Source organism: Chanodichthys erythropterus, chromosome 24, assembly GCF_024489055.1.
Source record: "Chanodichthys erythropterus isolate Z2021 chromosome 24, ASM2448905v1, whole genome shotgun sequence".
NCBI lineage: Eukaryota > Metazoa > Chordata > Actinopteri > Cypriniformes > Xenocyprididae > Chanodichthys > Chanodichthys erythropterus.
In genome coordinates, this window is record NC_090244.1 from 2,095,080 (window position 1) to 2,113,057 (window position 17,978).

Here is a 17,978-nt window from a genome sequence, read left to right on the forward strand (position 1 = left end):
ACACCATATACATTCTGTCATTATTTACCATGTTTTCTACTAAATTATTAGCTGATAACTTCCAGCCGCGCCTTAATCTCATTCGCGCTTCTGCAAATTCAAATTTAAATTTACCGTTGCATTTTTCAACCGTCAAATTTCAGCGACTCGTGAGCTGGAGATTCTCAGTGAGTAACGAGTTGTTTAGTTTTGATTGAGAAATAGACTATAATTTATCATATGATTTAAGAAAACTCACTACATAGTGCCCAAGACTACTTTTATGGTCAGTTTAGTCAGGTAAACCATTTTTGGAAATCAGTGAAGTATAAACGAAGTCTTTGATCGTTATATAAAACACTAAAATGAGTTAAAAATTAAATGTAAGCTTAAGACTTTTAGACAGAACAACGCGTATGGCCTGCACGTTTTCTCATTCTCATCAAATACGGCATCCATCTTAGAAGTTTTTTGGTGTTTTGTCCTTTTTGAAATTGTGACACATTTGTAGTGTAGAAGAAAATCATGTTTGGGAGACATAGGGTGAGTGTCGATTTATTTTCATTTTTGGATTTATTGATTTGTCAAAGAAAAATAATATACTGAAATTACCTCATTTTGGCCATTTACATCCTCTGAGAATGAAACTGTCGTTGGCGCTGCAGTAATTGATCTGAGTTAAGTCCACATATTTGACAAATGGATAAATTTACTACCATAACCAGCCAACATCAGTGATAATAGTAGAGTTTGATAACGATCGAAACGCACCCTGTTCAAACATGAACGCCTTTAAAACGCTTGAGTTTCTTAAGAACAGCGTTTCTTTCATCTCTAGGTCATGAACCTGGTTAGAAGAGAAATCCTGAACGATTCCCTCAGATTTACACGAAAGCTTTGAGCCTACTTACTGCATGAATGACGTCAGCACATTAGCTACACTAATCATGTACTTCCGCTATAAAATCCAGTAAACGTTGACCACCTACAGCACATGCACCAGATCAAGTGTCAGATAGATAGATGAATTTATAACAATTTGCACTGTGGCAGTTAATAATAAATGTGTTAAAATGAAACCTATACAGACATGATTTGGGTTTATCAATATTATTTTATAACCTATACACACGTTGATAAGATACTGGTACTTCCCTTCTGGGAGGAAACTGGAATGTAATGATTCAGATCAAGAACATATAGTCATATTTAGAAATTAGACACGTAGTATTAGTATAGTTAGGTCTTCAGGGTTAAATGAGGATAAGCCTTTAATGACATCAGAGCATGTCATTCAACACCCCACGTGTACATTAACTACGCCTTTTCTACAAGGATTAAATGTAATTATTAACCCAAGTACACTAAGTGCACGTGCTCAGGTTGAGTAGTCCAAACCATCCCAGGTAATGTACGTTACCACGTGACGTCACGATCGATGATTCTACGGTAGTGGGCAGAAAAAGCCACGTCACAGCTCTCTTCATAGCAACAGTAGAGTATGACCTACATGTATTAGCAATCCCAAGGGCAAAATCAAGTATCTATTAAAATTAATAACCCTACCCGTCGTGTTCCCGAGGGTAATACCTGTTTTTCTGCTGTGCTCGACATAAAAAAACACTACTTTACTGAAGAAAACTGGGGCATATGGCCAATCCCTATTAATTCACAATTCAGTGTGCATACCATTAAAACAAATGATTAATAAAAGCAAAAATTAGACACTTAAGACAGCAACGTGTTTCATAAGATACACATTTATTGAATTTAAATGACTTACCATGGAGCACACATTTACAACTCTCAGAACAATTTAAACATGCACACAACTATGACTATATCACACACATTTACATACATGTCACATAAAAACATATTTTCCAAGACGATTTGGATTCCAAAGCGAATTCCAGCTTGGGAAGAGTGTAACCAGCACTGGCAAGGGAGTAGCTTGCGCAGTCATCTCCATAACGGGCAATGTCACATCCCAACCAACAGCACAAACTACTACCTCAGCCAGTACACGGCTAAATCGGTTTCGGAGCCCGCAAAACGTGGTCCCCAATTCGAATCCGTATAAAAAGAATTCCAAGAATTCGCGCTGAACGTTCCAGAGCGCGCGAAGATTCCGAGCTGAATGGTCGTAGTACTCGTCTCGTGAGCGGGCTACACTCCCTTCAGCTGCTCCGCTATTGGCTGGGAGCTCAGCCAATGGGGTGTCAGAGGGCCACCGCCCACGACACACACACCCCCAAAAGGGTCCACGCCTCCGGCATTCCTCAGCCAATGGTTCTTTCCTGAGTTCACACGAGACTTAGAGCTCGTGATTTTGAATGAGTTGGTTTTGATTGACACTCACTTACTGTAAAGACCTACAGAACAGAAGTCCTGAGAAAGACTGTGTGTGTGTGTGCTGTTAAATAATACTTATAATATACTTATAATAACTTAGCAAATTACGTGTTGTATGAGCTTTTTCAGACAATAAAAATACAAATATTACACAAATCGGATAGTTCTCGTCCTGGATGCTGATTGGTCAATACAGCGTTCCAGTTGTGCTGAGGCGAAATGGCTTCGTGCAAAAACATAAAAACCCTGCCCTTATTTGAAAGTGAAGCCAAAAGAATGAGAATCCAGTTGTTTTTGGCTGTAAAACAAATGCAAGTGAAATGGGCATTAAGATTTCAGCATTAGGATTTTAGGTAAAATGTGGACCACAAAACCAGTCATTTTTTTTAAATCGAAAGCACTAAATAAGCTGAATAAATAAGCTTTCCATTGATGTGTGGTTTGTGATTCTGGTATCAAAAAAATCAAAATATTGCGAAAATCACCTTTAAAGTTGTCCAAATGAAGTCTTTAGCAATGCATATCCACTCACAAAAATACATTTTTATATATATTTATGGTAGGAAATTTACAAAATATCTTCATGGAACATAATCTTTACTTAATATCCTAATGATTTTTGACATTTGAAAAATCTATAATTTTGTTGGCTGTTGCTACAAATATACCCATGGCTGGTTTTGTGGTCCAGGGTCACAAATGTATATGGAAAATTTATTAATGTAGATTGGAAAACATTTTGGGTCATGTTTTAACTGTTTCTACATTTTTCAAACCACAGATATACCATGTAGTTTCCCAATGCGATATCAGCTGCATGCATGAATAATAACAATAAAATAGTTTAAAATAGATGTTTTAGATGCAGTACGGCATGTCAACACAGGACAGGCGCTGGAATCCTTGTCAGGTTGTAATTATCCTGCAATAATAACTGCCTGACTTAACGTTAAAATGCTTATTTAATGCTTCATTTACATTCAGAAGAGCTTGAAACGTTTTTCATAGTCATATTAGAATTAGAGATGCATCGATACTACATTTCTCCGATAGCCGATTATTCAGAGTGATATCTGCGGATAACAATACCAGTAGTTTGACCTTTTAAACCTTCTTTTAAATGAATGATAATTTCATTATAATTAATTATTATATTTTGAAAGAAATGCAAATAAAAACATCAACTTGTTTCAGAGTAACTGGTATCAGTTATCAAACACATTACTCAAATTAATAAATAAATTCTGAAGATTAAATTAATATTTCTTAACTTGCCGTCTGTTATTAATTAATTTAATTACTATTAATATCGACATTAAAATGGTTTCTTAGCATTTTCTTTACTCAAAGCCTAAATGCAGTGCATTTTCCTGCCCTCTTGATTGACACGATATATCGGCCCTGAATATCGGCTGTTTTTAAACTACCGATTATTAGCCGATATATCGGTGCATCTCTAATTTGAATGTAAATTAACTGGCGCTACTGGAGATGAAATGCATCTCATGAATAACCAGAGGAGCGATACGTTTGATGTTCATAGAACTGTACCATTTATTATTGTACACACACCGGGTTCAACCCTTCTCAATGCGGCTAAAGATGACATGGAATGTTACAGTAAGATCTTGCATAAAATTCATTGCTGTTGAGAAAATTTCACAAAAAAAAAAAAAAAAGAAAAGAAAAGAAAAAAAGACCATTCTTCATGTGTTTATTATGATGTTTCCGTTCTCTCTTTTTAAATGATTTTTTGGATTTGATTTTCAATCCAAATACGTAATTCTTAATTACATCTTTAACACTATCACCAAACACTGTACATTAACTCCAGGGGAGGGGGGGTGGGGGAGGGGACCAAAAACCCATAAAAACAACAAACACTGCAAATTTAACGTAGCAGTTAATACATCGTTAAAGTCGGCCAATCAGAGTCTACTGTCAGCTCGTATTAGAAGAAGCTTAGAATGATGGGATTTGGAGCTGTCGATCAACAGTTTGCCATGACGATGGGGGTGAATCGGAGTCCTCACGCGTGGTGTATGAAACAGTCACATTCATGTTTGCGGTGGAATAAAAACGTTCAGTCACGACTCGCCGTTCTGCACTTTGGAGACGGGCGGTTGCATGAAGTCTTTGAAGGGCCCCAGGGCGTCTTTGAGGGCGGAGCTCACTTCAGGAGACGAGCAGGTGATGCACTCCACCAGCGTCGGGTACAGCGCGATCACCTGAGCCCACACGTTCCCGTCCACTGACGCCCGGACAGCAAAGAAGAAGAGGAGAGAAATGAGCAAAAACAAGGATGCAAAACCTGGAACTTGCCTATGATGCCTCAAAACGCTGTCTAGGTAGGTAACTTGCTAGGTTTTGAGACACCTTTTGCAATGTTATGTTGCATCATGTTTGCGTTCATATAATCAGATCACCGAAAGGACAAACCCGTCTCACCGTTCTCTGGTTGAGTCTTTTTCAAGGAATCCATGAGTGTGCTGATGGCTTTTAACACGAAGATGATCTCAGTCACTTGTTGCCTTGAAAATGAAATGGTGACAAACATTCAGAATCAAGTTCTGCGCAGTTTAGTTAGTGAAAACAAAGTCAGAGCGAATTTTGTGAACATTTGGAAGCTTGTAATTGAGTAATTAAGACTTTTTTTGTTTTCTGTATCGGAAACGAGCTTCTAGGGCTGCCTTCAACTAAATATTTTTCTAGTCGACTAGTAGTCGCTCATTTAAGCAATTAATCAACTACTTGCGCGTTTATATTAATAAAACATAAAAATCTTAATAATGAGTCTTTAAATCGCCTATATATAATACATAGCCTAATCAGTGCTTGAACAGGAAGGGTTACAGCGGGATGAAGACGACGATGCTGACTAGTCATCTCCGCAGCAGTGGACGCGACTATATGCACGTTTCACACATAATCTGAAAATATTTGTTTTAGATTTGAATTTCTATAGATATATTTCTCATGTCTGTGAGGCAAGTATATGCTGAGTTTTGGTGGCACGCTCAAGTTCACTTGAGATCGAGATGGCAGAAAGCTTACAAAAGCACAACATTTTGAGTTTACAGAAATAAAAGCAAACCATTTACAGTTTGGAATGATGGATTATTCTTATCTGTATGACCAAAAACGAAGGAGTATTTTAAGTTAAATGCAACTGATCGCGCGCTCTCCACACAAACACTTGGATACGCGACTAACTTGGATAACGGTGAGTCGACTATTAGGGGGCAGCCCTACAAGCTTCCATACATTTCATCCCAAAATTTAAAAGAAAGAAAATAATTATATGCTGCATATTTATTTTTAGAAATATTAATATTTTTTTTTATTTTCATGACAATTAAAGGTTCAATATGTAATATTTTCTGTCTGCTAGAGGCCTATTCAAAACAAAGGCGTAGCTTGATGACGGCAAGTTTGAGCGCGGAATCTTGGGACATGTGGTCTCCACCTCAGCCAGTGGAAAATAATCAGGATTGGACTCAGGAAGAAATCATGTTCGCTCGGCGGCTGCTGTGAGACACTGTTACACACTGCAGTAAGATAGATCGATTTTACAATATCAGATTAAATGCTGGATGATTGTGTTGATAAATGGCATGCAATTAATTTTAAAACATATTGTATGATGGAGAAAATGCTGTATTACTGTTACTAAAAATAAAGCTGCATCTGATTATGCTATGTTAGCTACTTCACAAAACAGTGTTTTTCTCTGAGGCACGGTAAAGCATGGTACTCGCAAAAAATCAAGAAAATTAGATTTAAACAATAAGACTAAACGTGTAGAGCTATGTAACAATAATTAGTTTTCTGTCTGTAAACATAACCAATTGTTCCCTTGTCTATTAAAACATGTAATATATTAAAGCGTCTTTGGTGTTTCCATGGTTTCTACAAAATAAAAGCGGAAACCGAGGGTAACGCAGGTATGACGCCATTGACAGGCGACTCCTCACACGTCCCGGAGCCTTGGCTAAAATCACAATTTTCTCACGATTTACAAATAGTTGGAAACATTTGGGATATTGTAAGTACTCAAGTGAACAAAATATATAACACTGGCCTAGTGGATTTTGGATATTTTACTGCAAAATTCTTATATATTTCACCTTAAACCACATTTCCTCAAATTAATGCCAAAAATATCATTCTCATTACTGTAATACCAGAATGACAACGATTATTTTATTACAGTAATTTGAGAAGAAAATCTGAATGCAAAATTAAATGATCCTAAAAATATGCTCTTCTTTATTTGATCCATGTTTATATGTATAGCGCTAAGATAGTTTCGAAGCAGCATTATAGAAAATGCACAGAGATATATGAAATAGAGAAATATTTCAGAAAAGGCTCAGTGTGTGCGTCTACGTCAGCTGACCTGGGCAGCGGGCAGCGTCCACTGAGTCTCTCGTCTTCCACGTATCGTCGGAGCACGTCCTGCGCCCTCTGCAGCAGCACTGACAGCGCCATACGGGAGATGTAGCCCTCCTGCGGCGTCGACACCTTATTACTGAAGGAGAACTGCAGGAGCGTCTCGAAACACACTTTAGAGAACTCCTCCCGCATACGGATGTCCATTTCAGCCTCTGCACGGGATGAGAGGGGGCAGTTAGTGCCTTCACACTCCAATCCCTGGGTCTGACCATTGTTATTGAATGACTTTAAAGGGGTCATGATTTGAGAAATTGTATTTTAATTAATTTTTTTGGTGTATGCACCTTTTATTTGACAGGACATTGTAGATTTTTGACAGGAAGTGAGTGGGAGCTGGGAATCAAACTCGGGATGACTGAAGCGTAACCGCGCTATATGTCGGCGTGCTGCCCACAAGGCTATCGGCGCAGACTTCATTGATCTTTTGACATATAAAAGAGTACTCAAAACTGCTTTTGAGCTTTTATTAAAACCAAGCTCAGAAAACGACGGATTTTGTCACGTTATTACATTATAGTGCAATGAAAGACCGCCTCTGCAGAAGAAGATCGACGCCTACTTATACATCATTGCCTCTTTAGCCCCACAAACCAATTCATGCATGTTATGTAGCAGTAAATACGTGACAGACACACAAACAGGATTACTCCAGCAACAAAACAGGATTACAGACGTTTTGAAGTGCCAAGTTGTGGAAAAACACAGTCTTTGAATTGCCATCCTTGTGATCTTAACATTAAGAAATCGTGGTTGAACTTTAAACAAGACAGGTCGACGCAGACTTTTCAGAGTGACTGAAAATAAAAGATGAATCAGTGACAACTGCAACAGTAATGTCGCAACACACGAGCTTGAGTAACACATTTTTTTACCATTTATCACTATTGCTTTGTCTGTTACAGATCTATTATGGGATACACAAGGAGACTCGTAATGAACGCTGCTTTTGTTATCGTTTCGCTCAAAGCCATTCACTGTAATCCTGAATGAAATCTTCAGTGACTGACATCTATTTTGTCAGTAAGACATCACAACACGTTTCATTTTATTTAAAACACGAGACTGCAAATGACGATGTATACATTTTTCACTTTATCGAAAAGGATGAACAGCCTACAAGAACGACAGTGTGACAAACAATGGTACATTCATTCATAATTCACACCGTTAAGTCATCCTTTGTCAACTATAACTGTGGTAAATCCAAGTACTTACTTATTTTAATATGCAAAACGGTCACCCAATCATAGCAGTGGGTGTTTACTTCCAAGTCTTGAAGGCGTCACGCCCATCAAAACAGAGTGTTAGAAAGAAAGAGTCAAAAACAGGACAGAAAATGGCTTACTACTTCTAAATTAGGATGTTTTTGGATGTAAAAATGTGGAAATCAGATAACATTATACAGTTCATGACCCCTTTAATGTCATTCTGTTCCTCACACAAAGCTTTAATATGATTTAGAAGTCTTGGAACATTTCACACAAGTCTTATAGACTACTTGACAACCTTCTTTGCGTGGAAAACATTCTTCTAACATCATCTTTCAAGTGAGTAAATGACAGGATCCTCATTTTATGAGTGAACTATTGCTTTATGAACAGTGAACACGTTCTGAATCAGATGAAGGCAGTTGATTTTCTCTTTTGTTTTCAGTCCGTACCTGTGAATGATGAAGACTGGGAGTGTATCGATCCTTTATTGAGCATGCTCATGATACGACCCACGAATTCTTTGGGTATGAAATTGGCAAATGGTAAAATCTCTGTGCTGATCAACTGCACCACCTAGAGGACAAGAAACCCAATATATTTTCATGTACATTATATTATACATAAATAACATTTTTTAATATATATATATATATATATATATATATATATATATATATATATATATATATATATATATATATATATATATATATATATATTTATACACACACAGTAATGGCCAGAAGTGATGTTTGTTTATAATGACCCTAAAAGTTTGACTAAACCATCAAAATATGAGGAAAATATTTTATATTTTTTAAATATTTTAAATATGACGGAACAACAAAACACTAAACTTAGATAAGGTATATATATGACAAAATTATTTGGAAAAATGCAAACTACAGGTTTCATTTACTATGCAAAAAAGATGCATATAAAAACAAAAAGCTGACAGGTAAAAGCATACATTGACTACAAACATCATCAGTTATTAATATTCGGATGGTTCTCTTTTGTTTTTGCATGTGTTTTGCATAATTTCTTTGTATTACAGCCTGGCCAAAAAATATGTCCGCACAATTCGACTCGAAGCACAACTACACAATATGCTTATAAAATATTTAACACATTTTTAATAATATTAAAGGGTGAAGATATCAATTTTCTTAGGCCGTAAATCACTTTTGGCCACTAATTTTATATATATTATATTATATTATATTATATTATATCATATTATATTATATTATATATATCGTACAGTCCAAAAGTTTGGAACAACTAAGATTTTTAATGTTTTTAAAAGAAGTTTCGTCTGCTCACCAAGGCTACATTTATTTAATTAAAAATACAGTAAAAAACAGTAATATTGTGAAATATTATTACAATTTAAAATAACTGTGTACTATTTAAATATATTTGACGACGTAATTTATTCCTGTGATCAAAGCTGAATTTTCAGCATCGTTACTCCAGTCTTCAGTGTCACATGATCCTTCAGAAATCATTCTAATATGATGATCTGCTGCTCAAGAAACATTTATGATTATTTTCAATGTTTTCGGGATTCCTTGATGAATAGAAAGTTCAAAAGAACAGCATTTATCTGAAATACAAAGCTTCTGTAGCATTATACACTACCGTTCAAAAGTTTGGGGTCAGTAAGAATTATTATTTTTTTGAAAAGAAATTAAAGAAATGAATACTTTTATTCAGCAAGAATGCATTAAATCAATCAAAAGTGTCAGTAAAGACATTTATAATGTTACAAAAGATTAGATTTCAGATAAACACTGTTCTTTTGAACTTTCTATTCATCAAATAATCCTGAAAAAAAATATTGTACACAAATATTTTGTACAATTGTACACATTAAATGTTTCTTGAGCAGCAGATCAGCATATTAGAATGATTTCTGAAGGATCATGTGACACTGAAGACTGGAGTAATGATGCTGAAAATTCAGCTTTGATCACAGGAATAAATGACTTTGTGAAATATATTCAAATAGAAAACAGTTATTTTAAATTGTAATAATATTTCACAATATTACTGTTTTTTACTGTATTTTTAATTAAATAAATGTAGCCTTGGTGAGCAGACGAAACTTCTTTTAAAAACATTAAAAATCTTAGTGGTTCCAAACTTTTGGACTGTACTGTATATATATATATTGCTGCATTTAACTTATTGTAGACAATATATGCTTAATACTTACTAAAAATATAATTAATTTTAGTATCACAAAATGTCAAAATATCAGCCTTACTTATCGGCCAGTTATATCAGACTATCATTAATCAATCTTTTTTAAAAATGCCATTTATTAACAATAATTCTGGAATTGTTGGTTTCATAACAGTAATATTTGGCCATGTGGATCTACCGTCAGATGAAATTACCTCAACATCTACAGCTTCATTCTTCTGGAACTCTTGTATGGACAGATTATCTGGAGGTGTGCTGTGGGAAAGCACAAGAGGAAAGTAAGTACATTTAATATATCATGATATCATGTCGAGATCCTCTTCAAAACAAATTGAATACCTTTTGGTAAACAGGAAGTCCTCAAATGCGTTCGCTAGCTCCGGCCACATTGTGTCAAATTTGCCTGAGGATGCTTGTTGCCGAGCAACAGGGAGTCCAATGGAAAGCACTTTGAGCAGAGAGGAGACGGCCAGTTTCCATGTGCTCTCAGCAGGACAGGCGTACTTCAGACCCAGAGGAATCCTCAGAGTCTAAACACAGAGAACAAGCTTCTGCGTTTAAACATGCACAGATACACCTGTTGCTCTGACTGAAAACAGGTGGCCTTTGGTGTCTAAGATGACTGTTCAGAATGCATATACAAACTAATAATTCACAACATCAAGTCAGTCATTTTTATAAATAATGTTATAAACTGAAGATTTTTGCTTTGTACCTTAATGATGTTTTGTAGGACTTTCTCGGTGATAACGGCTTTGTGACAGGCCGTTTTATGATACAGATCCACCACCACTTCTAGAGATCGCTCTGCAAACGGCACGTAGTTTAAGGCCACCCATTCCGCCTGGACACAGACATGAAATTAAGACAATGATTTTAATATAGTAGAAAAAGAACAAAAGTCTCCTCATCAGCCTCAAAGACATCAATACGTGTAAAATAATATAATATCAAAGAAGGATTAGTTGTGTCCCAAATGACGCACTATGTACTTAACCATGTAGTATATGAGGTAATTTTGTCATTCAACATCAGAGTCTGAAATTTTCAGTGTGAACACACTACTCACACTATTTAGACAACAAAACGTGCTGGAATAGGGTGCAAATTGGGACACAACTATTGTGAATGGTCAACACATAAACATAAAATCAGGGCCGGTCTCCAGATTGGCTGTTAGTTCAAATCAAAATCAGATTTTTATCCCTACTATCTGTAAAATGAGCTACAGGACTGGGCTTAAATGCTGCAGATGACTGGAAAAACAGCCCCTACAGATTTCCACTTCAACACTAATAACATTTGTGTCAAATTTCACTGACAATATCCACATTACCCTGACACGGACCATAATATTGGATGAAAAGCAGCAACTACACGCCAAGCACACCACTGATACACACAAGGGTGAGTAGATTTGTTCATAGAAGCCCCTGATTTGAGCAAAAGTAGTTCAAAAGTGGCACCAAACACAACTGCAAAAATTATGATCTTTAAAATCAATTGAAACTTTATATGCAACCAATTTATGTGCCGCTAAAAGGGTATGTTCTGGAAATTTGCAAAAACATTCCCATTTGACATCTTCACCATGTATTTTTTTATGCTTAATTATTGTTTCACTTCATTTTTTATTGTTTTTTATATTTTATAAGTTTTTAAGTCACTTAGTCAAAGAGTTTTGAAGATACATATTCACTATTTATTTGGCATCCTTGTCATCCAATTGAGTTACATGCAAACTGGTAAATCAAAAGACTATTAATGACTTTTAACCAGAATGATCTCAATATTCGCTGAACAAAATCTGGGGAAGAGCCAATGAAAGCTAAAGGATGAGTTTGTAAGTAGGCTGAACCCACCATATGCATTAAACTAGATATAAGGCAATACATTTAGGCTGTGTTCAGAATGGAATAGAAGTGTACTACTTACTGAAAAGTGTGTATTTTGTACAACAAAACAATAGAAAGCTACTTTATTGTGAAAGTTTAATCCATTTATCATCTTGGAAACCAAAATGTTTAATAATATTTTGTGTGAAATATGAGTCAAGATAATGGTAAAAGTTGGAATTATTAAAACACTGGAAATGGAAGGTCAAGCCAAGCACATTGCATTGTGGGATACTGTATTTCATGTAGTTTTGTAGACTGTATATTTTGATAAATGTAGTGTTCTGTGCATACTGACAAACACAGATATGCTTGACCAAATACAAAATAATATATATACAAAAATTAATAGACAGTTTGAAAAACTGGCATGACAGAAGTGGAGACTCTTCACCATAAATGTGCCAAATTTCAAAACGTTTCACCACACGGTTCATTAAATAACACTGAATTTGTAGTTTATTTTGGCAGTTTTGAGATGAATGAATAAATGTGGCTGATGGAAATGAGCGGAGAAATGGTATAAGAGTATGAAAGAGCGAAGTTTGTCGTTTAGAGCAGTTAAAATGGAGCTCAAGAGTAGCCGAAGGAAAAAAAAGGAAGAGAAAACGAGGCAGAAAGCAGACGAGAGACAGAGATATAGAGAAAGACAGCGGGAGGGAGGGAGGGAGGAAGAACTCACCGGTGCAAACAGTTGGATCTAAAGTGGATCCGTATGAAGTACAAAAACAGAACAAGAGAAGAGCAGACAAATGTTTACTACCAATGCTGATCACACCGCACAACAACAACAACACACTAATGAAACTACTTTAAAAACGATGACAACAACAAAGGCCAACAAACGTTTGGATTGAAAGTCATGTTTAAAAATACTTTGTACTTAACCCGAGGGTTGGGGTGAAGTCAAATTTATTTCACAATATTCTCAAAAACTTTGGTCAATACATATAATCTAAAGTATTTCACATTTCTACCAGTTTATAGTTTATATAACTGGCCTTCATACTGACCCAAACCTAGTTTTAAGATGTGTGTGTGATTAAAGCTTTAAATGTTTAAAACCCTGAAGTTGAATTGAAATGTGGTCCAAAGTATTCAGACATGACTAAAAGAAATGAAAACCACACCGTGCAAAGAAAAATATCTTCAAAAACAATTCGAAAAAGAGAGGAAAAGCCACTGGAAGTAACTAAAAATAAAAAGTGAAATGTTGTAATCCTAGAGAGAACAACGCAATAAAGACATGACTATAAACAGCAAAGAAGTGAAGACGAATTTGTGCTTAAAACCCTCAAAATGCTCCTGAGCAGAAACTAAGATCATCTAACTAAATCATCATATTTGTGAAAAGGACACGGAAATGAATGTTGTATGATGATGATGAGTGTATTTATGGTCATCAAGACAGGAAAAAAACAATTCCACCATCTTGAAAACTAGCCGAAAAGTGAAGCCCACCTGAGGTGGAAACAGGACAGAGACTCACCTGGTTGTATTTGGCATTGGCCACGTGTTTGGTCTCCATCTTTCCATACTGAGGAGGTTTACAGGAGAACTCAACGAACAGCAGGAGCTGCTCAAAGATGGCGGGATACATCACTTGGAGATTCTCCGAACCCACACAGATTGCCTGGATCAATGACATACAATCTCATTCAGACATATGAAAAGATCTGAAACTGATCTAGTTGATATAATAGGTGTGATCAGACTTTGGTTTATTTGGTTGGTGAGAAATAAGAGAAGGGCTGAATGGATGACTTGTGGACAACTGACTAGTGCTCGTGTGGTACTTGCATTAACAACGCAAATATACTGCCCCACTGGGGAAAACCAAACAGCAGAAGCATCAAAGAGTGAAAACGACCTCATGCACTCATGCATTCCACTTAGAAAGTTAACAGCATCTAATGGGGAAAATCTGGTGCTGTGCCCAAACAAAATCTTACTGAAAGCTCATTTTTTAAGATATCAACCTCAAATTTGGAACACAACTTATTTAGATTTAACATGTTTCATATAAACATATATTTTATGTAAAAAAATAATGTTCATAAATCATTTTCATAAACTTAACCTGTTAACTGTTTTTTTTTATAGACATGAAAATGCACTATACAAACTTAAATGGTTGTAATTCAAGAATACTTTGGAATATAGACTTGTTTTAAAGATGAAATTTGGCTATTGTTGGATTATTGTAGAAGTGAAATAACTTATGTAAGTGAAACAGAAAAGTTTAAGTTTATGAAAATCTAAAAATATATTTTATATAAAATACATATTTTACAAAACAAGTTTTACTCTAAAACTGCAAGGAAATCGAAGCCAAAAATCTGAGCAAGTTGTGTTCCAAATTTCAGGTTGATATCTCAAAAAATGAGCTTTCAGTAAGATTTTGTTTGGACGCAGTCCCACACTTTTACACTAGATGACACCCAAGCTCCATTACTGACCATATAAGGGCGTCTCCATATATGGTTTTAGAGATCTGAACCATGTATTTCCATTATTTTCATACAATTTATGAAGTAGATATCCTATATAGAAGTAGTGTGGGAAGTTTGGCAAAATTTGATATGAATTCAAACTAATAAACATAAAAACAACATGCATGTGGGTTATAGCTCGCCGCCACAATCATAAATGTATTTTTTTTATTAAAAACATTTTCAGACCTTTTCTTTCTAAAAAAAAAAATGAATGGATGTTATCTTTTGAACTCTTGGCATGAAAACTAACATGTTTCAACCAATCTTTAATGATTTTTCATGTTCATCGCTATTTCAAAATAAAGGTCTGAACATGCCTTATTATGAGTATGAAAATATGCTTGTCGCAAATTACTGCTCCTCTGTGATTTATTTTGAAAATCTAATTTTTTATGACAGTTTTTGGATATGGACATTTTTGTCCTCCATGGACCTATGTGTAACTTTTTTTTAAATTAACACACAAGGGTTAAGCAGATTCTGGAGTTGCTGTACCTTCTGCAGGACATCGAGGGCGGTCAGAACCGCTTCCTGCAGGCTGGTGAGCACCGCCTCTGTGTAGGAGGGCAAGATGAACGGCGAGGAGTCGGAACTTATGGGGACCGACACGGCTCCATACAGAATCACCCCCAGCTTCTTGAGATCCTCCATGCTGAAGCCTCCTGCGATGTGCTGGTACAACGCTGGGAAAATCTGTATTAGCGCTGTCAGGAAAGGCTGGCTGGGTACGAACACTAGTTTATCTGTTCCACCACTAGGGGGCCGCGTGCACTCGGTTCCTACCCGGTACCAAGTGTTCCATGCTGACCACCAAAGGGCAGAGTCGTCCAGCTCCTCTCCAGGTGGCGGAAGCGAGGGTTGGACGCCGTAGCGCTGGGCTAGTCGCTCGGCAAGGGAATCCGATCGGACTAGGGGTCTTCCTGGCCCGGAACCTTGTAGAGACTCCATAAGGACATGAGGAACATCCATAGCTGCAAGAGCATCGGGTTTATCTGTGTCTTTAACGGGTGTGACTAGCTGGAGGATCTCCTGGAAGCTCTTGAGGGCGGCGAGGGAAACTTCATTGTTCTTGCTGAGGGCAGCAGACTGGATGTGGTCCAAAAGAACTTCCCAAGCCTTGAAAAAGTCACCTGCAAGAAACCAAGAACCCAATTCTGAGATCCGACTTTTTTTTTATCTGGATACATTTGCAAACGGCTTTCTACCACTTCTGTCCTCATTTCTTCGAGGGGAGGGTCTATGGGCGAGTGAGAGAACATTGTGCTTGGTACATTTTTCGTCTTCAAACCAAACTTGGGTCTCCAGCCAACGAAGTTTAAATCCTATCTGGCTTTAAGCTCAGTTTTGCTCAGTGTGGACAGAAGCCAAAATGTTGTGTTTTCAAATATATCCGGATTAGTGTAGATGTAGCCTTTGAGAACCACATCTTTCAATGCTTACCCAGCTGCTGGAGCAGATATCTCCTGGTGTTGAAGATCCGAGCTACGCCCGCGAGCGTCAGAACCCAAGTTTCCGCCCACTGCTTCTCTGCCGTGTCACGTGAGTGGTGGATGAGGATGTTCCCACCTCCAGATTCGATCTTCTCCTTGTCGGCTGTGGTGGAGGACTTCCTTACACAGTCCAGCAGATGAAAGAGAACCTGTGGAGCAACATTTCAGATGAATTTGGTTATTAGCAACAATGCAATTGGGTTCATTTGGTCACTGGCCAAGTATGATCCAGTACCTTCCAAACCACAATGTTCCAGGTCGAAGGTTGCAGCAGCGTTCCGTGAGCAGCAATGGTGGAGAACATTGTTTGGCCGGCACTTTTCCTCACAGCCGGCCGTGGGTCCACGCACAACTCGCCAAGTTTGGCATACAGGCACAACCACAGGCAGTCAAAGGGTGGCGCAGGGTGGAAGGGTCGGTTCAGAGGTTCACCTTTATCTTGTGCCTGTTTCAAGAGAACTGCTTCCTCCTTTTCCAGCTCCTCTGTAATGGCTTCTCCCCTTTGGAAGAAGTAGTCCGAGATGTTCCACTGCAGTGGGGAAAGGGAAGATTGTTAGTCTACTTCAAGGGAATTTCCATTCAAGGAGTTTTTACTAGTAACACTAGCAGTACTCCTCACCAGAAGGCCGATAGACGTCAGGCTGATGTTCAGCTCCTGGTTCTGGAGCCCAAAGCTGCCGGCTACATCCACCACAATTTGTAGGCACATGCAAGGCATTGTGGGTAGGAAGTCGGTCACCACCAACTGCAGGCACTGGAACGCTGTTCGTATGAGGGATTCACTGTGGAATGAAAGATGTGTGCAAATGACTTTAAGTGTGCTTTTGGATGCTACCTGCAAGGGTTCCTTGGTCAACCAGCTTCACAAGAGGGATTGCGTTTCCCAAAAGCATCGTAAGCCTAAGTTTATCGTAGAACAATTGCCACCAATGGTCTCTACGATCAACTTAGGCTTACAATGCAGCGCTGGTCCCTCTTGTGAAGCTGGTCAACCAAGGAAGTCTTCAAGCACCAAAACATTTCCAGTGTTGGGGGTAACGTAATCAGATTACTTTTTTCAAGTAACTAGTAATGGATTACTTTTACATTTACAACAAAACACCTTAGTTACTTTATTAAAGAAGTACCGCAAGTTACTTTGTTTTCTCATCTACTGACTCACATCTCTCCTGTCGCCATGTTGAGAGAAATAAAGTGCAGAGGCGTTGTGTAAACATGACTGTTATTCTAGACTAGTTCTAGACTAAATGTGAGCGCACATTTACTTCTTCTCCTGCATCCTATTTTTCTGCGATCCAGAATGGCAGCACAGCTGAAAGGCTTGTTTGTTTGAGCTGCGCCCTCTACTGTACAGGCGTGAATTTGCATTTCCTTCACCCTGAGGCTTATTAATTTCACTTTTGGTGTTGCCAAAAATTGAACTTTTTTGTTGTTATAAAAACAAACAAACAGCCCAGCTCAGATGAGGAAAAAGTAACGCAAAAGTAATGCAATGTATTACTTTCCATTAAAAAGAAAGGAACTAATGCAATTAGTTACTTTTTCTAGGAGTAATACAATATTGTAATGCATTACTTTTAAAAGTAACTTTCCCCAACACTGGTCATTTCGAACAAAATTAGTCATGAAATGTATGTACTATATTTTAGTGTGATAATATTTTGCATTTTTAGGGGATTTTATGGCACTAAATATTATTTATGCAGTAGTTATAATCCATTTAATTCACTTTTTGAGCATATACCTGAAAATGAAATTTCCAACTTAAACCGTAACACATCTGGAGAAGAAGATACTTTAAACAAAAGTTATAGAATTTTAAATTTATTGAAAATGCAGAAAATACTATTTTCTATTTTTATATGAAATATATATTTTCCAAAACAC

The 17,978-nt window shown here is 37.1% G+C and overlaps 1 protein-coding gene across 4 annotated transcripts in view; it reads right to left on the reverse strand.

Annotated features, from left to right (window-relative positions):
- Positions 1-3,987: 3,987 nt before the first annotated feature.
- Positions 3,988-17,978, reverse strand: part of mon2 (MON2 homolog, regulator of endosome-to-Golgi trafficking) — a 44,971-nt gene continuing 30,980 nt past the window's right edge. Inside the window, exons 23-36 of one of the 4 annotated variants that reach the window (XM_067379086.1) lie at positions 16,711-16,873; positions 16,327-16,620; positions 16,042-16,240; positions 15,097-15,731; positions 13,596-13,739; positions 12,789-12,806; positions 10,927-11,055; positions 10,551-10,741; positions 10,406-10,466; positions 8,450-8,573; positions 8,005-8,061; positions 6,734-6,941; positions 4,783-4,865; positions 3,988-4,585 (exon numbers count right to left, since the gene is read on the reverse strand). In XM_067379086.1, coding sequence (XP_067235187.1) covers positions 4,422-4,585; positions 4,783-4,865; positions 6,734-6,941; positions 8,005-8,061; positions 8,450-8,573; positions 10,406-10,466; positions 10,551-10,741; positions 10,927-11,055; positions 12,789-12,806; positions 13,596-13,739; positions 15,097-15,731; positions 16,042-16,240; positions 16,327-16,620; positions 16,711-16,873 — 2,470 coding nt within the window. In that variant the 3' untranslated portion in view covers positions 3,988-4,421. The remainder of the gene's footprint in view (positions 4,586-4,782; positions 4,866-6,733; positions 6,942-8,004; positions 8,062-8,449; positions 8,574-10,405; positions 10,467-10,550; positions 10,742-10,926; positions 11,056-12,788; positions 12,807-13,595; positions 13,740-15,096; positions 15,732-16,041; positions 16,241-16,326; positions 16,621-16,710; positions 16,874-17,978) is intronic. The other 3 variants (XM_067379087.1, XM_067379088.1, XM_067379089.1) reach the window with 3 other exon arrangements.